The 26,997-nt window shown below is 37.4% G+C and overlaps 2 protein-coding genes across 2 annotated transcripts in view; one reads left to right on the plus strand and one right to left on the minus strand.

Moving 5' to 3' along the window:
* Window positions 1–5,233: 5,233 nt before the first annotated feature.
* Window positions 5,234–23,794, minus strand: dis3l2 (DIS3 like 3'-5' exoribonuclease 2). The gene is given in 26 exon segments (XM_028473370.1): window positions 5,234–6,316; window positions 8,130–8,234; window positions 8,410–8,514; window positions 8,701–8,831; window positions 9,367–9,514; window positions 9,607–9,693; window positions 10,660–10,843; window positions 10,966–11,045; window positions 11,914–12,147; window positions 12,239–12,346; window positions 13,195–13,269; window positions 13,271–13,308; window positions 13,439–13,518; window positions 13,660–13,699; window positions 13,702–13,826; window positions 14,049–14,170; window positions 14,173–14,280; window positions 14,558–14,622; window positions 14,758–14,902; window positions 15,003–15,098; window positions 15,281–15,323; window positions 15,931–16,062; window positions 16,168–16,411; window positions 16,414–16,441; window positions 16,443–16,907; window positions 23,717–23,794. Coding segments are annotated over 26 exon segments (3,168 nt in total). The 3' UTR covers window positions 5,234–6,214.
* Window positions 23,795–26,031: 2,237 nt separating this feature from the next.
* LOC114479657 (probable G-protein coupled receptor 158) overlaps window positions 26,032–26,997 on the plus strand; it is a 67,952-nt gene continuing 66,986 nt past the window's right edge. The window contains 5 exon segments of the mRNA XM_028473444.1: window positions 26,032–26,456; window positions 26,458–26,577; window positions 26,579–26,767; window positions 26,769–26,834; window positions 26,836–26,997. Coding sequence (XP_028329245.1) covers window positions 26,262–26,456; window positions 26,458–26,577; window positions 26,579–26,767; window positions 26,769–26,834; window positions 26,836–26,997 — 732 coding nt within the window. The 5' untranslated portion in view covers window positions 26,032–26,261.

A 26,997-nucleotide genomic window follows, 5' to 3' on the forward strand; every position in this document is an offset into this window, starting at 1 on the left:
CAGTGGGCCACAAATTTTATGCGGGAAAATGAGGAATTTCAACATTATTGTGCCCTAGTTTGTACTTCTACGTATAGATAAAACACAAAATATGACAGAAACTGATACAATCCAAGTAATAAGTGACACTCCCAACAGGGTCTTCACTTTAAATTCTTAGATTTTGTGACCAATTTCCATTTAACTAGAGAAATACTTTGTAACAATTTGAATTTTGAAATAATTTGAGTTTTTTTTCAACAGTTAAACATTAAAAATGACTGAAATCATGCAATTTAAGCCTGAGGAAAACTGTGAGCTCCTGCAAATATTATTATCATTTTTACTTTCTCCTGCGTGCCGAATTGGATGCTTCAAAGGGCCGGATTTGGCCCTCGGGCCATGAGTTTGACACATGAACTAAAAGCATGTGTGATCAGACACAGATCCATGTGAGTTTGATGAGTTTAGTGTTTGTTTTTCTTTTTACACGTGTCAGAGTTTAAAAAAAAAATGACGCAGTGAGTCACAATTTTATGATGAAGAATCACAGGTTTCTAAGTGAATGGATCTGCCGTGGTAATTGGAAGATGACGGATTAGTATGTATCCTTATATAGGCATATTACTGATGTTTAAAACACATGGTGATCATCTCATTAAAAAGTACGGTACAAATTAATAATTCTTGGGTTATTTGTGTCTATTTAAAATCACAATAAACATTTATCATGATTTTCGGTTCAATTTCATTACCGGACCACAAAATTACTATTTTAAAATGACGACGTGCTTTTATATGAGTGTGTGTGCAGCAGGTAAACCAAGCATGCTGCTTAAACCTGCAGGTTTGCAGCACAGACTGTGTTTCCATGGCAACTAAGGTGTTTTCTCTTTGATGAAACGGCGGTTCCAGTTTAACTGAGTCAGATTCTCAGGTGAAACCAGCTGCCAAAGATGCTTTAACACAATATTAGGCCAAAGGTGTGAATACTAGTTACATTTACATAATAGTCATTCTGGAAAATATTTAGAAATTCTGTAACATGAGAAAACAATGAAATGGTGTGAACGATTTCTGACAATATTGTAGGCATGTAGGTGATGGATATTTATGATTAACACAACATAATTACCTGTAACATGTTTACATTATTGAATGGGGTTTCCCTATAGGGTCATTTCAGTGTTGTAATAAATTTACATGCAATCTTTGGACTTTGGTTGTGTGTTCTCTTTGGAGACACTGCTGAGAATCCCTTCCCACAATAAAGATATAAACAGAGATAAAAAAAAGCAGTCTTTTGAGCTAAAGTAGCAGCAGATTTCTAACTATCAGGGCGTTGGTTAGCAGTGGAAATATAATCACTAACTGTTGTTTGCTCTATAAGCAGCAGTAAATGGGTTCTCAACACTGTTCATTAAACCACGAGCTGTCAGTAAAAATAGCAGATACCTTGTAAAATAAATACTGCTGCATCACAGCTGTGACACGTGCTGCGATATAACATTAAACAGTTAATACAGGCATGTGGAAACCAATCTGAGCATTAACACAGGAGGGAAAGAAAACAAAGGTTTATAGTGTTTTTTCTTATTTTTTTGTTTGCCTTTTTTGGAGTCATTTTGGATATTTTTGTCCCATTTTATGTGTTTTTTGATTGTTTTTTTTTTTTTATAACAATATTGCATTGGATTATACAGCACTTTTTCATAGTAAAACTCAAAGCACTTTACATTGATGTGCATTATTCTTTCACTCCACTCACGGTGGTGGTAAGCTACTATTGTAGCCACGGCTGCCCTGGGGCAGACTGACAGAAGCGAGGCTGCCACAGTGCGCCATCGGTCCTTCTGACCACCGACCACCACCAACACATTCATACGAGGAAAAGCAGGTAAAGTGCCTTGCCCAAGGACACGACGACAATGACTTGGATAGTGTGGGATTCAAACTACCAACCCTTCGGTTATTGGTCGACACACTGCCACTGAGCCATGGTCGGTGTGGTCATTTGATGTCATTTTGTGTGTTGTTGTTTTTTGTGCTATCAGAGTCATTTTGTGTTTTATACTGTATGACTAGTACAGTGCCCGTCTGAAGTATGTATTCATATAGTGGGAGGAGCTTAAGTAGAGTGATCAACTATGGCCAAATGAGTATGTGTTTGAAAGTTGGATCTACAAAGAGCTGGACATACTCTGTACTATGTAGTGTTATAAAGGGGTTTGCGGATGCAAAGTAAAATAGCGTGTGCAATTTCCCTGGTTTAATTCTATTGGACATGCACATGATAAATTGATAAATAAAGTTTGCACCAATGCGGCAGTTTAGGTAGAATCTGATCAATACATAATACGTCCAAAAAAAACTATTTATTTAGCATTTCTTAATGCAGGGGTGCTTATCATCCAAGGTTAGTAATTAATATACAAACAGATGTACATTGGAAACATTGTGTGTATGTGTGTGTGTGATATTTATGTTTATTGTAGGTGTTAAGGTGCTGTTAAAACCTTTCCTCTTTGTGGTTGTTATACCGCATAGAAGAAGCACATGCACTCACGTGTGTGTGTGTGTGTGTGTGTGTGTGATGCGCTACCTGTCTATATCCCCTCCGTGGATGCACTCTCTCTCACACACACACACACACATGCAGACGGTCCTGTAATTAATAGATAGATGTCATTCTGTATCTTTTTCAGTTATTTATTTTTTTTTGCACATTTGTTGTCATTTTGTCATCCATCATTTTGCGCATTTATTTTCTTTGTGTGTATTTTCCAATCGTTTTGTGTATTTTTAAGTAATTTAGTGCATTTTATTATTTTATTTTTTTTCTGTCAATTTGTATGTTTTTGGAGTCATTTTGTGTTTTATATAATGTTATTCTGCATTTTTTTTTTTTGCACATTTATTGTCATTTGGTGTATTTTTCAATCATTTTGTGCATTTATTTTCTTTTTCGTCATTTGTGTTTGTTTTAGATGTTTGTGCTTCTACATTAAGGGCTGCCAGTTGCTCAGTCTGGTCTATAGGATGACAACAGGGAGGACTGCTACTGATAAGGAAAGACCATATCGCTTCTAACTGGAATAGTGGTCATAAAACACCTGTTTACACCTTGATTTTACAGTTAACATACTGTATCTGTAGGGTTTGTAGCTTGCCTCTGCATTTTGTCTACACTTTAACATTGATCACCTTTATTTTAACGTCAAATGGTAGAAATTAAGAGACCAAATAAACCAGCTATTGGTTACTTAATGTTCCCCCTATTCTGGATAACCTGAGTACATATAAATCTGTATTCTATCAACTCATCCTCATATGGTTTCTTAGGGGATTTTAGAATCACGTAACAGATCGTTTTCATGTTAAATAAGACAAATAAGACAAATAAGGATCATATTGACAATAAACATTCTATTACACCAATTACAATTTATTATCAATTACAATTCATCCTATGCCTGCTCAGTCTAGTTTTAATAAAGACAAGGATTACCAGGCCAGGAATTGAACACCAAAAACATCCAAGTAGTTTTTGTTATAACTGTAGCAGATACTTATCAAAAAGTAAAAAAAAAAATTTAAAAAAATCATATTTAGACAAGAGTGCAAACCTCAGCCAAACATTAAATATCCATAAAATATATTAATATTTACTCAATAAACATGATAAAATGTATATATTGTGATAGAGTATATTGTGAATTTAAATTTTGCCACATTATATTTTGTATTATTTAAAATTGATGACATTTTTATAGTAGCGTATATGAAATAGTAAAATATTACGGTGATATTACATACACGTAATGTACAAACAGGCAAAAAAGTATCTGACATCCACCGACTGTGTCAGTTGTCGCACTTAAAAAGGTCTGTCATTTTCATCATAGGTACACTTCAACTGTGAGAAATAAATCCAGGAAATCACATTGTATGATTTTAAAAGAATGTATTTGTAAATTATTGATTCATAATTTATTAAAACAGCCTGTCATTAAGTGTCGTTCACTAAATTATGACACCTTTGGAGCTATGTTGGCATTTTTTGGGTTAGGGTAATGAACGACACTTAATGACAACCTTCATTACACCTTATTCATGCTAATGCCAGGTGTCAAGTCGTAATAATGACAGCATAATGTCAGCCTTATATATAAGCGTTACCCACAAAACTAACATTTTATGTTCCAAAAACATTTCTAGAAGTTTAAATCTACGGAAGGGTATGAAACCCTTTATTATAATGAGGATATAAAAAGAGAGGGCAGTGTTACACCTAAGTGAGGGGGAAGGGAACAGGGAGGAGAGACACAAGGTAGGAAACGGAAAGTGTGGGGAAGAGCTGATTATTTTAAAGTGAGAGTGAGATGTGATGTTGTAGTTGTGCATATGGTGACAAGTGTGAAGCTTAGGTATAATGGTGGTGGCTGTGAGCAGAGGGAAGGAGTGCGTGGTTATACCTAAAACTGGTATTTAGTTTAAACCCACTACTTACACATTGTATATTGTTGTCGTGCTTTACTGCTACTTACCCGTCCTGTACTTTTTGTTTTACTTGGTTGTGTGCGGGTATGTTTAAAGTTCAATAAATGTTGAGAGGTTCTATTTGGTGTATTTATTTTTATTTTTCATTATATCATATGAGTGTTTCAATTGTCTTTCATCATCAATGTGCTTTAAAAAAAAGTGTAACGGCCATTGACTGAATTTTTGTTTTTAAAAATCGGTATCGGCCTTGAAAATCCCATATAGATCGACCTCTAACTGGAATGCATGCAAGCTTTAGTCTTTCTGAGCACATTCTCATGTTCCTCTGCTCTAGGTTCTCTCATCTTCTCCCACATTACCAATTAATATATATATATATATAAATAAATGTGTCTTATCATGGTGAGATCCTGTTTATTCATTCACAACTCAACAAAGCTGGTGTTTAACATGAAATGAAGACAATGATACACTTTTCTTTGATGTATATTATGTATTTACTAAATAAAAGACAGACGTTTAACTGCATGTGTGGTAACACTGAGTGAAGCATTTTTATTTCCTTCCAACCCAACAAGCAGAAAAGCTTCTTAGTTTAAAATCAGTTCTGCTCTATAGGAGCGCTACAGCCTTTCTAGGTCAAAAGAAGCTGACACTTAACTCACTGCTACACACAATTATAACACGTTACGTGACACACAATATAAGTTATGTCATTTTCTTTTAAAGAGGCTAAAAAAAAAAAAAAATCACATTTGTTATAAATGAGGTCAGTAAAGTTGCCTGTGGCACAACTCAGATTTATAAAATTAAAGTAACACTGGAAGCACTTCTTCTTTTTTTAAACAAAAGGCAAACGACACTTCAGCAGCACTTTACATTCAAGTATTTCTCGTGTTTTTCATAAAGAAAACCACAATAAATAATTAATCCCAAGCAGCACACAGCAGAATCATCATTACAATTCAGAAAATGTTGCATGTTAAATAGAAAGCATATGTACATGTGTTTAAAAAGTTTAAATTAAAAAAGAAAAAACGTGTCCAATAAGCTAAAACTAGCTTTTTCTTTCACAAGCCTCTTTAAATAAACCTAAAACACTGATCTTTACAATCAACACAGTCGGCTCAACACACAATCTTTCTATCTTAAGGCTGAAAAACCTGAAGCATTTCATGTTCACTCATTGCTGTTAACTTGACTTTTAATTTTCAGTAAAACAAAAATCAAAAACAACTTAAAAACCTATTAATGTTAGACTAACGAAAAACGTCCCATCAGCAATAAAACAACAAAAAGCAGTCATAAGCCTGTGAACTAAGATTATTACATCCCTTAAAAGCTGACCTCAGATCTGCCTAAACGTCAGATAAATTAAACTCAATTGAGTTTCCTAATGCTGAGTCACTTTTTAGGAAACTCACTACAATTACTAGAATGGTTGTTATTGCAGTTGATCTCTTTCCACAGCACACTTAGAGGGTGGATTATTAAACTGTTGGTTAATGTATTAACAAATCCATGTAATTCAGTCAAAATGAAACTAAATGCCATCTGTGATGTGCTTTGGAAAAGGAGCAACATTAGTAGAGTAAATTATACAAGGAAAATTAAAATGCCATTGGTAAAATTTCTACCCCTTCTTCAGTATGACATGTCTACGTATTCAAAAATCATTTAAACTCACAAAAAGAACATTTCAGAATACAGTTCAGGATAAAGATTCATTTCTTTATGAACTTGTTTTCTCAGGCTTCTTTAGCTCTGCGCTGTATTTCATAGCATCCCCGCCGGATTTAAGCTGCACTTCCACTAACGTGAAGATGGAAATGACCTGCAAAAAGAGACATACATGGTAAATAATATTTCCTAAATCAATAACTTACTGGGTCTAATGCTGCATTCACAGCAGATGCGTCACGAAATGTCCGTATGTCCAGATTACATACAAAGTCAATGGATAGATGCTTTCCAGATGCGAAATCTTTCCCGTGTGGCGGTGAGGCCCGATCCACACGTCAAGTGCACTGGCCGTGCGAGCACGCTCCCGATTTTACACGTATCCGCACACCCGCACATTCGCAAGAGTTGAAAATATTGAACACATGCGGGTGTTTCGCATGACGAAAGCCAATCAGAGTCTTTGTTGACGATGATGTCAGGCCGTCAATACGGACACCGGTCTGTTCACCCATTAAACCATGGAGTAGAAGCTGTGTGTGACCACCTGGAGCTGCATGACACGGCCTTTATAACCAGGACCGGACTAGGAAGGATTTGGCGTGGAGGTGGTAGTAGCAGGTAAAAGTTCTCTCTGTAGTTTTCATCTCTGAAAGTCGGCACTAAGCTAGGAGAGCATTAGTCGCTAATCACACCGGCTTTTTTTCACTGGTGGTTTATGTTTATGAGAGGAGATAAAAAGAGCGCAGCTTCTCGCTTCAGCAGGCAGTGAAACTCCCACAGTTGGATGTGTCGCTGGTGGGCGGGGCTTCGCTTCAGATGTGCGTATGATGCGAATGGGGACATTTTTTGATCCTGCGAAGCGTTTTGTACGGCAGATGCGTCCGGTGACGCAGAACACGCATTCGGTGTGAATGCAGCACAAAACATAAAACAAGCATAAAAATGAGTGTTTGACTATTCACACAGCTCCCTTTTCATTTTGATCTTTAATTACAATTAGAACCATTGCTAAACACTGGAGCAGCATAGGCAACAATAACACCTAAAAGAATTATGTTATCGATATTATGATCGAGATTGTCTACTACTGGATATGCATGTTTTATGATTCCACTGTTGACATAATCAGATTTTTCAATAATCATATATTAGGGTCACGTTAAAAATAAAAATAAATCTGAGCACTACAAGATTAAAGTCATAATATTTCGAAATTGAAGTCGTATTATTTTGAGATTCTCCACATTCTCCCGAACGCTCGAGTAACTGCAACACACACAGGATCCTGTTTGTATTTAAATTTTACTCTCATGAAATCATCAAGTTCGAGTTCAATTTATTTGCCATTTGCAGTGAAAAAAACCACATTGAATTATTTGTGCAAAAAAAACACCAGTACGCGCCAGAGACAACAACAAACACCAAAATAGACAAATATAATTAAAGTAAAAGTTCAAAGGGAAACATTTGACTTTATAAAGCGAGGCAATAAAAACACACAGATAGCCAACTTAAAACAATACAACAATAAAGAAATAAAACAATAAAGTGCAAGACCAGCCTTCAAAGTGCTTTGTTCAGCCTGATAACAGCTTGTGAAAAGAAGCAGTGTCGGCGCTTCCTCCGTCGGCTACAGGCTCCCTGCTCCATACCGCTGCCTACGCGGCCGAGACGCCCAGCCACCTCGCTCTGTTCGCGGCCACTGTAGTGGTTTGAGTGCTGCTCCCCGCTTCCTCAGGTTGGGCATTATGATTTTATTCTCGAAATATTATGACAACTTTAATCGTGAAATTTCATGACTTTAATCTCCTAGTGCCCAGATTTTTTTTATTTCAATGTGGCTCTAATACGCCTTTGTACATTTGTAAATTTATAAACCAGCAAAATGCAAGGTCAAAAAATTGGATAAGGGATCAAAAACGTTAATTGAAGATTCAATACTTTGTATTGCTTGTGGAGCTCACCTGCGTCACAGGGGGAATCCTCGGGTTGTCTTGTTTCCAGACCAAAGTCAGCTCGCTTTTCTTTCCAACCTTCCGATGTTGGAACGAGTCCAGGCCCTCAATCGACTGAAGATGGAAACAAAAGTATCCAATAAATACTGAGGTAAGTTATTCACTTTGTATCATCTTTCTTATGAGTAGCTAAAACTTTCTTTTTCATGAAACAATCAGATTATTTTCAAACGATCTACCCTTGAATACAAGCACAAGACATGAGATGTAAACATGGACATGCTCTGACCTTGCAGTAGACGCGTTTCTGCATCCCGTAGCGGAGAACCAGCACATCAAAGGACTTATCCAGCACCCACATCACCATGGCTTCCGAGTCCAATGGGCCGCACTCCTAACAAAGCAAACAAAGAAAACAATCAAAAAAGATAACAAGCTCAAAATGTGAGCATTCAGAAAAACTATCTCATTCCTCTTAATAGGGAATTCATAGGTGAAAATAGAGGAAAGTAAAAGCACCAAGAAATAGAGGAAATAACAAAAACAATGGGTGTGTATTTTGTTGTGACCTGTTACTTACCTTCACATACACTCCAAAGAAGAGCTCGGTGCTCAGCTCCTGCACTTTCTTAGACACAGCCTTTTTGCGGTTACACTGTAACGCTTGTTCTGCTACTTCCTTTGGTGACATCCGTAAGCTAGGCCCACAGTCTGCAGCCACACAGAGAGAGGACACGGAAAGTCAACGTTTTGTTAAACTATTCTCTGCCAGTAATTGTTTTTGATCAATTCATCAATTTATATTCCTTCGAACCAACTACATTGATCTGTGCTCGGCAAGTTGGCCTTCCGGACTACATTAATTGATCAAAAATCATTTTAAAAGGTAATCAATAGATTGTATCGAAACAAGGAAATAACTCATTGGATTTAAGCATGGCAGACTTTATATGGATGTGTTTATTCAAATAAAATGCGAATAATTATAAATAATATAATTGTTTACTTGTTTGTTTATGTCCATAATTAACTTATAGATGATTCCCTTACAAGAAACATCAGGAATCTAGGAAAGCTCACCTGTACTGCACCGTAGTCAGGTATTTATTTCCATCACACTGGTTGAATTATTATTTTAGCTAAAAAGTTAATGAATCGATTTTAAGTCACGGCATCGTTCTATATTTATATTTGTCTTTCAAACACATACAAAGGGGAAACAAAGCCCTTTAACAAGGATACATACTCAAAGAAGACGCCAGTAGTCGGTGAACGATGATATCAGCGTAGCGTCTGATTGGTGATGTGAAGTGAGTATACAATGGAACATTGAGCGCGTAGTGTTTGAAAAGCTTTTCTTCACTCAACACACCGGTGCAGAAGTACAGCGCCATCTGAAAAAACAGCACAACACACAGAATGAAGCATGTTTTGGGTGATTTTAACTGAAGAACAGCAGCAAACTGATAGGTTAAACAGGCCCAACCTGCATTGGTCTGGAACACATGTTTGTAAGCACATCTTTCCTGGCACTGCTGTACTCATCATCACCCACAGCAGAACGCAGACTTGCCTGCATGTTGGGAGTAAGAACAGTGTATTTAACACACATTGAGCACATGGAAGTAGCAATTAGGGCTGGGCGATATGGACCAAAATTCATACTTCAATTTTTTTTTCTTAAAATGACAAAATACGATATTAATTTAAAATAAAATCTTACAAGAAGGACAATTAAGGGTTAAATTTGCAGATGAAAAATGCCACACAGGCTAAAATAACATCAAAGTGCTTTAAGAATGGTAAAAAAAAAAAAACAACAATGCACAAAATAGCTACAAAAACACAAATTAAGAGAGAAAAGCACAAAAGAACAACACAAATACTTAATAGAACAACAAAATACACATAAGGAGAACAAAATGCACAATGGGACGACAAAAATAGATAAGGACACAAATTAAACCTACAAAAATGTACACAAATAAAAAATATACAAAAGAACAACAAAAACACACAAAAGGACACAAAAAGAGAAAAAAAAATTGGACAACAGAAATGCATGAAAGAACAAAAATAAACAAAAGGACAACAAAAGACACAATGGGAAAACATACATACCAAAAGATACACAAAATGACTCAGAAAGACATCCAAAATTACTAAAAAATACACAAAAACACATAGGACGACAAAATACACAAAAGGAGAAAAACATACACAATGGGACAGTGACATTTAGCTGCTTATTGGTTTGTTTAGATGAAGGTCTGGGTTAGGATGCATTCGGAAATGCATTCAACTCTACTTTTCATGCTGTTCTGAGAAGTAGAAAAAGCAGCTACTCCCAAAACGAGCATTTTAATACAAAATAAGCTATAAACAAAAAAAAAATATTGATATAGACGATATTTTCATTTTCTATATTGCCAAAATAGAAAACTGGATAGATTTTGAATCTCGATATATTGCCCAGCCCTAGTAGCAATGACATAATGTTCACAGTAAGGGCTGTGCACTTTAATAAACAGGTACTGACATGTAGTGTTCCTGCAGAAGAGAAGTCTACGTTCAATTCCAACTGGTCACAGAGTTCCTGAAGCTCCTGCATCATTGTAACTTTTGGGGGAGGGTGGCGCCTCAGCAGTGCCAACGATGGGAACTTCTTGTAAATGTGGTGCGCTGTGGCAATATTAGCCAAAAGCATAAACTCCTCCACCAACCTGGGAAACAGTTTGAGATAAAATCATCTTCAGGAAATAAACAGAAAGAGTGGAAAATACAGAGCAGAACGAGAAAAAAAATGAAGATAAAGTGATATAAACAGAGCAGAGGTGATGCTCACTTGTTACTGTCTCTGTACTGGTAAACAAAGCAGCCTTGAGGCATCGTCGTCTCTTTGTCCAAAGTGAAGGAAAGTTTCATCTAAACACAGTACAATAATTTAAAAATAACCACAAAATGAACAGCAGAAACTCTCACATGATTTTTTATTTAAATCTTTCTCTAAAATCATTTAATGAAAAGTAGAGTTGGGTTCAAGTACAAAATGTTCAAATACATGTTCACTTTTTCTAATTACAATTATTATTTTCCCCCTAAAAGTCTATTACAAATACATTCTTTAAAGTTCAATTACAATTAATCACAATTACTGAGCCTTTAATAAATAACCCCATGAAACATCCTTCCTCTTTTGTTAGCTTTCTGTTAGCTTTTATGATAAGTCAGTTTTGACCCATGTCTTAAATCAGCTGTAAAATACACTAAAAAATATAATCTATCATTCAATTTGTTTTTAATCTCTTGGTTATCTTGTAAGGCTTCGTTATTCATTAAAATATTGGAATTGATATTTTTGGTGTGGGCGTCTGAGCCTTTTTTCTCTCAGTATACGCCTGGATTCCAATTTTTTTTCCCATGGTAAAATGATCCTCAAGAGAGGATTTACAAGTAGTGGGAAAAGTTGATATGAAAAATATTTACATAATTGTTAATTATGTATGTGTAACACAGAACTGCAACCATGGATACCCATAGTTTGCTTTTAATAAAATTGTAATTTCCAGTTTTTATAGAATTTCCACGCCAATTACAATCATAAAGTCAATTATCTAAACTACAATTACAAAAGCAACACATTTTTCAATTACGTAATTGTAATTATTGTCAATAAAACAAGTACAACTATAATTGACACCAACCCTAATGAAAAGTGTAATTTCAGTGAATTTTCAATCTAAGACAAAAAGGGAAATGATAAAAAAATGAAGCTGATCTGATGCACACTGACCTGGTCCAGCCTGAGGGCTCCTCCCTTGAAGCGCTGCGCTCTCAGGTTCTTGGCGATTAGGTGCAGGTTGAGCACAGCCTGGTGTATCTCATCCACCGGATGCACGGGATCCACAGGCGGCAGCTCCTCAACCGAGAACAGTTTCTCCGGAGAGTCGATCATGCTCTGAGCGTGGTCGTAACTCAGCTTTACACAGGAACGGATGACTGAGCGGCCGAACCACTCGCTCAGGATCTGTACGAGGATGACATCGTTACAGCTCAAACAATCACCGACTAGGGCCAAGAGTAGCACTTAAAGGTGGGTGAATTTTTAATGAGCACACCTTTCCATGAGGTGTTATCTTCCAAATGACAGAGAAAGTGAGTCTGTCTGTGAGAGGGTTCAGACTGCACAGCTCCTCACACAGCAGCCGTGGCAACATGGGGATCACCTAGAGAAAGAGACAGAGCACACACGCAAACACTTAATCACAGCAGGGCCACAAAAATGTGATTGTCTGATCTGAGGGCCACATTATCAACATTTAGAATAACGACTGATCTGAGCATCAACACCGGAAAGACCAAAGGGTTTTTATCATTGTTTGTTCTCTTTTTTGTGTAGTTTGGTTCTTGCTTTCTGAGTTTTTAGTCATTTTATGTGTTTTTGTAGTCATTTTGTGTATCTATGTGTTATTTTGGGAATTTCTCCTGGCATTTTGTGTAAATTACGAGTCATTATATGTGTTTTTGTTATTTCTGGAGTTATTTTGTGTATTCTGTTGGTGTTTCATATTACTTCCAATTTCTTTGAATTACAATTTTGGTAAGATTTATTTTGGGGGCCGCACAGAATTAGGCTAAGGGCCGCATGTGGACCCCAGGCCACCTTGCCCATGACTGATCTTCTAGAAGCTTTAATAGAAAATTGATTCTCCCTTTCCAAGTTATTATTCCCTTTGGACTTCAGGATGACTGAGTCTAGAGCATTTATTTATAAAACACAGAAAGAAAACCTTGAATTTAATGGCATGTGATATAATTTTAGCTGTAGTAAATTCTTCTAGATTTAATGCATGATGCATTTTGTCTTTTGCACCTCAGTGAGACATTTTCATCCAAAGAACTGCCATCAACTATTTCCACTTTTTCAAGACGCTGTCTGTAAGACAGAGATCACTGTGTGCAAACCTAAGTGCATTAAACATGTTGAATAACTTGTATTTCCATGCAATTGATCAAACAAAAGATCAAGAAATGAAAGGCATAAATCTTATGACAAGTTGGTAAACAAACCAACCTTTTGAACCATGTAAACACTTGTTGCTCTTTTGCTGGCGATGGCATCCACACCATTTCCTTGCTGGACAAAAAAAGCTGACGTCAGCGATGTGAACCTCCCACCTCAAGTTACCTACACATAAAAAAAAAAAAAAACACACACCAAATGCACACAATTTCTTTTTAACTGCTCATGACCACAATAAACAACTTGGTTTAACAAAAGTCATCAAGTACAAAGAGTCATTGTTGGCACTGTTTACCATCTTCAAGCTGTTTACAAGAGAGGGCATCATCCAGATCTCTTGCAGTGGAAGGGTCGATTGTGAAGATGCACTGTGAGCTGGATGTCAGAAACAATATTTCGTTTTGAATTAGAAGCAATATTGGAAAATTGAAATGAGCAACAGCTAAATCTTCTGAAAAGAAAAACCTTAAATAATGATTTTCACTGTTTGAAGACACGTGGGCCTCAGAGTCTTACCGGAGATCTCTCCTCTTCCTGAACTCCTCGGGTGGGATGTCCAATTCTTTGGTAGACAGTCCAACACCTCTTGTGAAAACTCAGTGAAATCTATGTCATACTCCGTCAGGATGCCCTCTGTCTCTGGCTCTATAGTCCCAGCCTGACCCAGTGTCTTAGTGAGCCGACTGTGGGGAAACACTGTTATAGTCCAACCATTCGGTAATTTCATTTAGCAGACGCTTTTATCCAAAGCGACGTACAACACGAGCAGTTAGGATTAAGGGACTTGCTCAACATCCCACAGTGATGACCCAGGCTGGATTCGAACCGGTGACTCTCCGATTACACGGTCGCCTTCTAAACCGTTACGCCATTCAAAAGAAAAAAATTTTCAACGTGATTCTCACCCCTCTGCAAAGTGGTGGTCTGCTGCCCAGTTGGTGATGCGACAGATGAACAAGGTGTCGGCGTAGTCGTCTGGGCGGAAGCGGAAGTTTTCTGGGCAGTCGGAGAGGGGGACGTTGATTGCGTGGCAACCCGATGGTCCACGGGGGAGAACTTGGCAAACGGTTTGTCCTGGATGAGCTTCAGGAAGCCAGTCACGGCTCTAGAGTGCGTTTTCTCAACAATGTACACCACCTGGTGGACAAACAATTATGCTACTTGTGTTTCTTTTTCCTTTTGTCTTCTAGAAATGTGCAATGAAATATTTTTGGCTATTTTTGGGGGGGATAATCTGTTTTCTTAGGAGTTCAGTAGAGTTGAAGCTACCGCCTATATTAGACTTTTATACAGAATCATTTACATGTCTTATGTATGTCATTACCAAATCCTGCTTCAAAAGTGTATAAGACAACAGGACCTTAGACATGTTAAACATTTTTTTGAATGACATTTGAGACTTAGGGATGCTCACTTTCGCAGTTTTCATTATTTTTTCTCCATTGGTCCTTGGAGCTGAGGGTTCTTCTGGATTCGCCCCTGAACACAATATAAGATTAGCATCAAGACCTTACAAAACAAATGGCACATTCAGAAAAATTCAGCACATTTGCCAACTTTCAGTTGTGATTAAGGTTTATAATATCTGCAATTTCTATTGCTTAATCACTGAACCTGTAGGAGGCGTGTCTTGCTCTGTCCTGCTCTGAGTCTGAGTCACCAAGTGTTCCGCCTGGGTCTCTGACTCTCTCTCACTGTCTGTATTGGACCTTCCAAACCTGAAGAGAAACAACTCATCAGTCACCAAAACACCTACTGACTTTATGTTTTCAATGAGACGGGCTGAATCTGAGCAGAAACAGTGGTTAAGAGAAAAATAAAAGTTGTAAATGGAACCAAAAGTGGGGTCTACCTTAAACTGATCCTGAGGGTAACATTTGGACAACCACGATGTCTCCGTTCAGTGCTCTGTTTCGAGCTACAATACCATCCAGAAAAATATCCTGCGTGTCATCCTGTTGGCGAACAACAATCAAAAATAAATTGTATATGTAGTCAAAACTAAATAGCCACAGAATTTAAAAAAAAAAAAAAATGGCTAAATTGGATTAAAGGTGTAATTATATTCTGAAAAAGTTCGACAGTATTCATTGAAAAATCAACACAAAAAGGTGCAAATAAAGCCTCTTTCACTTACAGGTGATGAAATGAAAGCTTCTTGGTAATTCTTTGGATTAATTCTTATTCACCCTAGGAAAAAAACAAACAACCATATACAAGTCAGAAGGAACCATAACACACTGCTTATGATTTATGCTGAAGCTCATCCACGACAGTCATCGGGATTGGGATTGAAAATATTTGTAATTGTGTATATGATAATTAATTACAATTATGGCATAATTATAATTGAAAAAATATGAAGCTGTTGTAATAGCAAATTAAATTGTAATGAAGTTCAGATAATTGACTTTGTAATTTGCATGACAAATGAGGGAGAAACATAACGTCATACATTTTTCAGGCAAATCACCAGCCCTATTTTACAGCTGATTAAAGACATCTTTCAAAAACCGAACTGCTATCATAAGAGATGCTAACAGAAAGCTAACACAAGAGGAAGGTTAGGTTTTATGAGATTATTTATTTCAGGCTCAGTAATTGTGATGAATTATAATTGAACTTCAGTAATTGAGAACATAATTTAGTTTCATTAGGGGGAAAATAATAATTGTAATTTTAATTATAATTAGAAAAAATGCCACTAAGTGTAATCGTAATCCAGTTGTAGCTGAACATGGATAATTGTAGACATAATTGGTATTGAAAAATGTAATTGACCACAACCGTGACACTCATTACTGTACCTGAAGGAGTTCTCCTCTTTTGAGGCCATGGGAAACTTCCTCAATAGTCATGTAGGACTCAAACACTTGTTTCTTTCCTCCTTTGTTTCTACTTCTATCAGCAGGAGAACTTACTCCCAAAGCTAAAAGATAAATACGAAAGTGAATGACAAACATTAACCATTGACGTAATTAAGGCGCGAATGAAAACAAGGTTTGGTATTGGGCTCCATCTTACCTTGGTGCTGCAGTTTTGTTGTCTGAAGCTTGAGACTTTACCATTTCGTCTCTATTTTTCTCCTCTGCTCCATGTTTTGTTTGAGCTTTTTTCTTGCCTTTTTTCTCATTTTCTTGGGCCGGCCCACTAGTGATGCCTTCTGATGGCAATTCACCACCCGAGTCTGCCTTTTGGTTAGCATTTCTTTTAGCGTTCTTGTTTTTTCTCTGCTGCTTCCGGTGCTCCTTGGTGTGTGGTGATTGAAAGAACCGAGCTCCTCGCCTGACTCGATGTCCTCCGTCACGGCTGGTGGCGGTGTCTCTTCTCGGTCCTCGCGGTTTCCAATCTTGGGCCCCCTGCTTCATTTCTGAGTTGTTCTTACTGCCTGCGATGCTGAGTTTATCCAAGTGAACTGGCAATAAGCTTGCCTCTGCTTTAGTCTTCATGGAGGAGGGGGAGAAGTCACTGGAATCAGAGAAATCCTCCAGTATTTGGTCTCTGTTTCTCTGAGGGATTTCCAGACTTTCACTTTGGCCTCGAGTCTCCAGGCCTGGTCCAATTTCTTCGTTTTGTACGCCTCCTTCTTTTGAATGCTTTTTCAGGTATGAACTGAACTTACTGCTGTGGTGCTGGCTGACGAGTTTTGCATAGGCATCTTTCTCCTGAGACGCGTTGGCTTGGTGTTGATTGGCCTTAAAATCATTATTGCGGTTCCCCTTCGATCGCCAGAAGAATCCATGTGGCAAACTTAGTAGGGTTTTCTTTAAAGAGACAGAAAGCAAGACAGTCAGTACCTATGCAAGCAAGAATTAACAGACATATGAAACACCTTTGTATTTGATATATAACCTTAATTTATGGATATGTCTTTATTCATCGATACATTTAAAAATCTTGCTCTTAGCCAGGAGGGTGAAACTTAGATGAGCAACAAAAATCAAAGCATTAAAAAACTTCAATTAAATGACAGCTTCAATGCTATTTTTGGGGTTCAGTGCTGAAAAAAGGAAAAGCGAACAAATCCATGTGAATTCATAAAATCTAACCATTATTTCACTGTTACCCAATCATTTAGATTCAGAAAAAATAAACATTTTTTTTTTTTAAGTTTAGCATACACATGTATATAATCACGTAGCAGCTACTGATGTGTTTTAAAAGCTATTAGCTCAGGTGTAAAAAAAAAAAAAAAAAAAAAACAGTCAGTACTGCAGCCCTCATGACTAAAGTTTAAACAGAGTTATGATACAAGCAGGAATATTTAACAGACGTAAAGATTAGAGCATGGTTCTTCCAGCTTTCTGAAACTCAAAGAAGACAGGTACAGTAGAGAGTAGTGTCTGACCTGTGGTTTTAAACCAGTCTCACCAATTGTTGAAGAACACCACTTCTGATATAGGGGTAAAAACATTTTTCCTACGGTCGACAATGGGCATGCGCTACTGGCAAACTGCGCTTCTGTCATGTTGAAAAAAGGTAAGAATCTTTCCTTTAATTTTTAGGGTTAGGGTTTATCATAGTAGTGAAATTTAAGGTAGCAAAATATTGTACGTATACGTGTAAATATTTACTAAGCTATTAGTGCGCATACGCCTGTAGGAAACTTTAACACATAGGATTATTTTACACTACACCGGAAATAAAGAAGTAGACGACGACTGCTTGGAGACTGGAAGAAGACAAGTACGATGGATGAACGAAACGAAACTACTGTTTGGTTCCGTTGAGGCATGTAGTATTGCAGTTTGAGTGCGGATTGGGCCGCATTTTTGATCTGAGTCAAACCAAACCGAACCCGACAGGCATTCAGATATTTATATCCAAACCCAACCCAAAACAGACAGTAAAAACCTCATTTTCTGCCAAATGCTCCTTAAAGGAAAACAACAAGGTTTAAATTCAGTCTATCTTTTATATGTCTTAAATTTCAATCCAATCAAGATTCTGTAGTATGTGTTTAACAAAATATATTGATTAACAAAAGGCACACTTTGCAGGACTTGGATCTTGGAGACAGATACCGCAGCACCTCTTCAGAGGTCTGAAGAACATGTCCCGACAAGTCTGAGCAGCAAGGCCAAGGCTTACTCCATTTAAGGCAGCTGATCGAAACGTGATATGTTAACGCATTTTAGAACGAAATAACAGAATAAACACTATTATACATTCCTACACTCATGAGCACGGTAAATAACTAGAGACAACAACCAGCGTCAAACAAGGTGACACTAATGACAGGCGACGTTAAATGTATAACCAGTCATTATTAACGATAATATTTAGCATCGACCAAGCTAAGGACAACAAAAAACTGGGCGAAGTTACACGACGTAAAACCCGTTTTGTCGTTAGGTTGTCAGAAAATTGACATTAACACGAGAGACAACATAAGGGAGCTAGCTGTGGATGCTAGCTTGAGTCCCCGGTACCTTCGCTTCCAAAAAGACGTCACATAATTTATCTTTAGACAGACCGACCACAAACCCACAGATATAAAATACGTGTGAGTAAAAACCAATACCTCTATCGTATAGTAGTATGATATATTACCTCTTAAGGCACGACCACACGTTAAATAACAGCAAACCGTTGTGTTCACTTCCTGCTTCGCTGTGAGTGGCTGGTTTCGTGCTGCCTTTCGGTGACCGTCACGTGATTCATTTAGACTCAAATAGTTCCAGGAAGTTACTGGCGGCTGGCGGGTGAATCCATCAAAAATTTCAGTATTAATCTATTTCAATTTGTTACATCAGCTAAATTGAACTATGTAGGAAAACTTTAAATTAAATTAAATTAAATTAAATGTAAATTAAATTAAATTAAATTAAATTAAATTAAATAAATTAAATTAAATTAAACTAAACTAAACTAAACTAAACTAAATTAAATTAAATTAAATTAAATTAAATTAAATTAAATTAAATTAATTTACCCCACGACCCTGAACAGGATAAAGTGGGTCTGGAAATGAATGAATGAATGAATGAATGAATATATATGTATATATTTTAGCTTTGCATCCAAATGAATCAGAGCCAAGGATTAAAATTAAAACCAAACCCAAAATTATAACGCCAGATGGCAGCAAAGACACACTGTTTCTCAATTGGTAAATTGGCACTTATTTTTATGTCTTCTGACGTCAAATAAACTCCCCATTATTTATTATGTAGCACATTTCAGATCAGTAACCTCTTATGTGAACACATCGCAACAAAATAATAGTAATAATAATCCAGACAATGTTGCAAGTGTCAGGTTTTTATTTCACAGACAGTGGTAAGTCATGTGTAAACACCAAACAGTCTAATATTCCACGAATAATGTAACATCATTGCCACTGGAAATTATCATTTTGATCTGAAATCCTGTTTAAACACAGGCATATTTACACATACTCCCACCACCATAATCCAATAAAACCACAGATTGTGTTGTCAGATCCCATTCCTCAGGGGAATACGAAGGTAGAGGCCGTCATGTCTAAAACTGTCATCTTGAAATGTCTCGTGGAACAACATAATACAAGTTTTATTTAATTGACTGTATTCCAAAGTCTTCCATTACTTACACATTTTTAGTTTTATACACGCCAGTCGTGCAAAGCTTCACAGCTTCAAGTACAGTCATTCCACTAAAGATTGTAACATCTGCTTTCCATCCTCTGCCATCTGTGCAGCACTATTTGCAGACCTTTGAGGATATGATTGAGTGAATGAAATCATTCTGTCTTACCTGCTGTTATACACCACTAAACATCGCTCTTCTTTCTCCTCACAGACCAGGAAAGCAGTTGTTAGGCAATCATAATATAGATTCACTTCAACTCGCTGCTGCCAAACACACAGATACCACACAGACATTACATTTACGTCTTTATTCTGCATTTATTCTTTATTCTCCAAAACACTTAAAACCTACAATGTTGAAATACATAAGTGTAAAAAAACAACATATAGCTACTGTTGCTTTTAGACACTGATAGAACCTTAGTCTCATCTTTGCTGACAGATGTGACTTTGTTTAAACATGCAGTGTCAGGTGAGAAATGATTCTATGATATGTTAATATTTCATTTATTCAGACAACTGTAAATGTGGCCAATATTGTAACAAACAATTTGTTTGCGCGCAATACAATCCACGTGTCTACACCTCGATCCGGAAATCCACTTTGATCTCCTGACATGTTTTGACTGACAACTGCCAGTCTTCGTCAGAGGCGTCTGCTGATCGCTTTGATGTTTCTTTTGAAGTTTCCTTGACATGATTCTTTCTTTGGCAGACAGTATATCCCAAGTACAAAATGGTCTCGCCTTCTTTGAGTTTTAAAACTTCAGAATCCACATTAAGTTTTGTTGTTTGAAGATATAGAAATGAAGTGGAAGGTGGACTCACTCTCTAAAATATCATGATTTATTTATATCTTGTTTGATTTGAATTCAATTCAACTTTATTTATCTAGTGCAAATTACAACAATAGTCATCTCAAAGCACTTATTTGTGTTTCATCAAAGATCTTTGAATCCTGGTCTATTCATTGTGATATTGATTGCTTTTTAAATCACAATTATACAATGAGTTTTCTCTGGTTACACTGATTTCCTACCACAGTATTAAAAACATGTGCGTTTGTCTAATTTGATTCTCTAAAGCAGTGAGTTTTTGGTCATATGTGTTTGCCCTGCTACAGACTGGTCATGTATCCTATTTATGTCCAAAAAAAAAGAAAAAGAAAGAAAAGTATACACATGCAGCACAGAAGATAACGACATCGTGTTATTTTCCCTACAGGCTCACACTTACAGATCTGTAACATTCCTATACAGCTTCAGCTATAATTAGAAAAAGACAGAGCGACCTTTAGAATGAGGTGATCCTGGTGTGACAGTGAAATATCTGGGAGAATAGAGAATGAACTCCATAAATAACACCTAAATGTCCTTTTGTAGGTATAATGTTTCATGTTGCATGACTTGAGATACGACAAGCCTTCATAAGTCTTGATTTTGTATTTTCTTGCTGTAGAAACAAGAAGATTTAAGGTTTGCACCTTTGGGTTATGCCAGCGGTCTGCAACCATTATTCTCAAAGGAGCCATTTTTCCTCATCTCACCTGGAATAAAATCCTTCCGGAGCCAAAAAAAAAATAGCTTCTCAATGAAGACAATATAGTGTATAAAATTCTAGTTACAATAATATTAAATAATATTATTAATATTAATTAAAAAAATAATTTTGTTAAATACTAAACCAATTTCCCAACTTCAGTTACAGTTTATACAAGGGTGTCAAACTCCTTGTAGCTCAGGGGCCAAATACGAACCATTATGATCTCAAGTAGGCCACATATTCTAGGTTGGGGGGAAAAAAGAACAATTTTAACATCATTGTGCCTTAGTTTTCAATATTAGATCAATTCACTTAAAAAAATCCTGATTTTGTTCACAATTTTTTGTGTGATGAGAGGAATTTTGTGGAATTGTCTGTGAGAAATTGCAAGACTTGTAGGAAAATTGAGAGTTCTTTTTAGTTTGCAATTAAAAATAACTGCAATTATGTGATGTAAACAAAGGGGGAAAACATGCAAGTCCCTAAAAATGTTGTAGAGTTTCATTAAATTGGTGAATTTGAGTTATCTACAATTGAAATATTTGGTCATTTACACAATAATTCATGTTTTCTCTGTCATTTTTACTTTCTCCTGCGGGCCGAATTGGATGCTCTAAGCGGCCCGATTTGGATGCCGGGCCTTGAGTTTGACACATGGTTTACACTCAGTTGTAGCTGTGGCTCAGGATTCATCGAGACGTTTGAATCTAAAGCTTGAGAAATATTTATATAAGGCCTAACAAGGGACTCTCGTATATCATTTATTTCTATATTTGTGTACAAATGAGCACAAATGAAGATTTAAAATTCTGAATCCTTAAATGACTGCTGGCTGAATACAGACTGGTGCAAACAGGCGGGAATTGTCAGAGGAAGTAACCTTTTTGTTCCTAATTTGTTCTCTCTCATTTGCTTCCTCTCAGGGAATGTGAACAGAGACCTTTAGCGGCGTATACAGGTGGAAGAAACCCCTGCTACAGCAGCTTCCACCGATGTTGCAGCTGCATGGACCTTTAATTTGTAGTGGAGCATGAAGAAGATGAAGCAGCAATTGGCTATCAAATATTCATCAGATCAGGGGAGGCAGCGCAGGCTTGTAAAAGAAGATGAAACACGGGGCAGAAGCAGTGACTTTGTAGACTCGCTCATCCATTTCCTCCTGCGAGGCTCTCTGGAAATCTGGAGTGCTTTCTTGTTATCATCAGTCCTCACCATGAGTCCATTTTAGCTTTTGCTGCAGGTTGCTCAGTCATTTAAGCAAATGTTGAAAGAGAGTGAATGCAGTGATAGGGATGATTTGTTTAAGGAACGAGTGTCGACATAAAGGGTTCAGACACCAGTTTTTCCCATTTTGACTGATTTCATCTCTTTGGCGTCATTTTGTGGCTGATTGCTAAAGTGTGTGTGAGCTAGAGGTGTGCATTGCCTGGCATCTGGCGATACGATTCGTATCCCGATACATAGGTCACAATACGATAGGATGTATCCCGATATTTAAGTATAAGGCAATTATTGCAATTTTTTATATATATATTATGACTTAAGAAACAACTAATCTGTAAATTTGTCATGAGAACATTATGTATGAAATACACTTTATTCGCATATTTTACACTCAAAACATTGGCTTTAAAGGGCCTACATAAAGCAAAATCGACTTTTCTGTGCTTTAAACATAAAAAAAGTGCTATTTGGGATTCATACACATGACCAAAGTGTTTTTTTCACTGATTCCCTCAATCGTTAGTGAGAGGGTGATTTGCTCCTTTCTTACTGCAGGGTGAGCACAAACACCTCGCTCCAATTTGATGACACGTTCCCACTTTGATGACGAATTTGACTCAGCACTGAGCTGGAGAAGCCACGCCTCCAGGAAGCTCTCTGCCGTGATTGACATGTAAACAGACACACCCACGAAGGCGATCATTTCAGCATCCTTCGCACTGTGCTATGTATGTATTGGCCGTCATCTGGCCCTACGTCACCGTGTGGGAGGAGGAAGTCCAGTCCTGTCTATAGACATGCCCACTCATGAATGTGCATAAGTAGGATGAAAATCAGCCTGTTTGTGTAGAGTTGCTCAGAAAGTAACTTTTCAGAGGCTAAAACTCTGAAAAACAGGCGAGTTTGGGAAAATAAACCTCAAATATATTTTTTGGGGTTCTTAGAACAAATGGAGATGGGTGAAAAATAGCATGATATGGGACCTTTAACATATGCCATAGGCCAACAACTTAAAATATATTAAAAAAAAACATACAATCTGCCTGTGGCTTTTAAACCAACTTAACTGAGGTATATGCCTTGAACAAACGAATAAATGCAGAAAATTAGTACTTTCTTTTTAGATTTAAAAAAAAATCGATATGGATGCATTTTGATTCGATCCGAGAATCGCGCGACGTAATATCGCGAATCGATTTTTTTCAACACCCCCAGTGTGAGCAGTGTGTTTGTACAACACAGGCGATCATCCTCACTACCGGCTGAGGTGGACAACATAGGGAGATCTTCACGTTGACACCTTCCACTACCATGGCAACGGCCCTTAGAGTCACCCCGGGCAAATCGCTCTCTACATTCATACAGTACATGCAAGGGGCTTTGGTCTAATCCTGGAAAAGGCTTGTGCTCAGAGAGGTTGACGCATATACAACACACAGTGTTGGGAGTAACTAGTTATTTTTGTAATATATTAACAGTAATTTATTCCTTTTGAAGTAACTCAGTAGCGTAACTCATTACAAAAGTGAAAAGCTATAATGCTATTTACAATTAAAGTAACTCAAGTTACATGCACATTTAATCTAAGTGCATATTTATTTTGTTTTCTCACTGTTTGCAATTATTTGAGGAAAAAAAAAAGATTATCATTATAGTTAAATATAATTTATGGGGAACAAAAGAGAGCTTTCTGCTCCTGAAACAGCAGAAGTATTTGAAACAAAACTTAGACCGATTATGATTAGTATTCTGGACTAAAGTAACTCAAAGTAGTGTAAGTTAGTTACATTTAAATAACAGCAATATGTAATGCAAATATATTACATTTTGATTCCAGTAACTTGTAAATATATTAATTTACAAGTTTAGAGTAACTTACCCAACACTGCACACACAAGAGGAACAGCAAACAATGTTGTTCATATTTAACAACTGTAAATAAAGCAGTGAAGTGTCGACTTGACACACAAATGGCAAAGAAAGGAAGATTTAAATGAAGAGACACTGTCAAAATGATGTAGGCCTATGACTTTTTATCTACACAGTATATCCTGGTTGGCTCATGTAAAAGTTGTTCATTCTACATCCACGTTGACTCTCTGTGTATATTACTTTTCTGCTTTTTTGGCCAGAATTAAGAATTTTTGTCAAAATTTTGTGCTTCTGACTCCTTTACATTGATTAGAAAACCGCTTATCTTTTAACACCTAAACTACATTTTAGACCGACAATAACAAACCATGATTCTGTCATGTGATGCAGGCACATGATACATGCAGCCGACCAAACCACTGAACATCTCTTCTTCCATTGTACATTTTCACAAGCTCTATGTTCTAATATTCATGACTGGCTCTCCACTAAAGTCCCTCAACTAAATTAATTTTGAGAAAAAGATATTATCTTTGGTCTTGTAATGAATAATTCACAGTATGACTTCTTTAATTAACAATATTATGATAGATAAGACTTTTTTTTTATACACAAAGCAAAATATTCAAAAATCAAACCTTATTTTATTGCCTTCACAATTCATTTTTACAAGTATTTGAAATCACTTAAAATGCTACTAAAAGAAAAAAACAGAGCCCCTTTTAAATCTGCTGTCTATTGTACCATTGAATTATCCCCTTTAAAATCTTTTATGTATGTATTATCAATTTCATTTTATATTGTTCTTTATTTGTGTGTTTTGTTTGTTTGTTTGTTTGTTTATTCTGTTCCTATATTGAACTTGTGGTAGTGATTTTAATATGCTATCCTATCTATTGTTCTATTGATCATGGTGACATTTAAGTGTCTTATACTGTACACTGCGCACTTTTGCTCAATAAAAAAAAAAAAAAAAAACTTTAAAAAACCGATATGATATAAGCACCAATACATACTTTGTTTCTTATTTTATAGTGTGGAATCTTAGAAAAGGCCTTGAACAAGTGATATTACCGGAACAGAGAACGATAGTCAATAGGTATGAAAAAAGGACCCATTTATCATGAATTTTAAATGTACAAATATTCAAAAATTTAATAGAATAAATAAAAAAAATAATCATGAGAAAACCTGAAAAAAAAATTAGTTTATAATGAAAAAAGTGGAAAAAGCCTGCTTGTTTATCTTATACATAATAATATATATTTTTTTAACTAAATAAATCAATATCAAAGCCACTTATATAAGAGAATTTAGACCAGGCCGATATAATTCAATTAATGCTTTCTTTTTCCTGATATTGGACCGATATCCGATATCAATATCGGATCTGGACATCCTTATCACCCATCCTGGATTTCATTCCAAGCAGCAATAAATTACTTTCAACCAATCTGCAGTGCAAACAAAACGTGATGGTAATGGATTTGTAACTGTAGTACGTTTACAGTAGATTGAATAAATGAGTGGATGTATCTCCTCAACATATCGATTATTATACAATGTGGACTCAATCTAAAGTGTCAGGTTTTCTCCTCCATCTTTCATCAGCCCCCTCCGCCCTCAGCACTGACAGCTCCGCCCACTTTCAGCAGACAGGCAGTAAGAAGCACCACTCTCTCTTACACACACACACACACTCTTACACACACTTTCTCTACAACTGGTTAGAGAACCTTCAGGTGGTCTCTCTCACTCTCATAGACCCGGGAAGGAGAAACCGGGCGTCCCACGTGCGGAGGAGAGTCAGAGGAATAAAGTCCATCCTCTGTGGAGATGATGAAGATCTACTGAGTGTTTGTGATGCCCTGAAGGCGGAGGAGGTTTTGATGATGCCCAGCACATCCCATGACTGAGAACCATGGCTCTCCCTCCTGGTGGTGCAGGGTGGTGGTGGTCCCACTGCTTCTGCAATCCGGACTGGTTTTGGGATCCCACTTCGGATACGTGGAGTGGTCTGACAATGATCGAGATGAGAGGAACCCCTCAGTGTTCAGCACCTACATCCCCACCTACCCGCTCCCGGCCACCGAGCGCGCGGTGGGTGGCGCACAAGATCGAGGAGGACCTCCCCAGGGTGGTGACCGCCTTCCTGCACACCGGGGACTCCTCTGCCCTCAGGCAGGTCAACTGTTCCCGGAGGTACGAGCTGAGCAGCCTGCGGGGGGGGCCTCCACGTCGCCTCCCACTACTCCCTGCACAGCATCCTGGACACCGTGGCGCACGCCACAAACTTCCTCAACGTGATCCTGCAACCAACAGGTCCCGAGAACAAACCCCGCGCAAGAGACATGCAGTGGTACCACGCGCTGGTGCAGAGCATCCTGGAGGGGGACCCCAAAATACACAGGGCTGGTGGTGACCCTGCACACGGACGCGTTCACGCCAGGGCCCCACGTTTATCTCCAAGCGACCAGGGGCTGAGCATGAAGAAGTCGTGTTGCAGGACCTGTCTGGGTCCGCGCACCGTTACCTGAGGAGCAGGGGTCAGGAGTCCGAGTGGTTTAACGAGTTCAGGGACGGTAGGAGACCCCAGGTGCACAGGAGAGCGCAGGGCTCTGTGGGTGGAGGGTATCTGTTGGAC

Source organism: Gouania willdenowi, chromosome 17 (assembly GCF_900634775.1).
Source record: "Gouania willdenowi chromosome 17, fGouWil2.1, whole genome shotgun sequence".
NCBI classification, from domain to species: Eukaryota; Metazoa; Chordata; class Actinopteri; order Blenniiformes; family Gobiesocidae; genus Gouania; species Gouania willdenowi.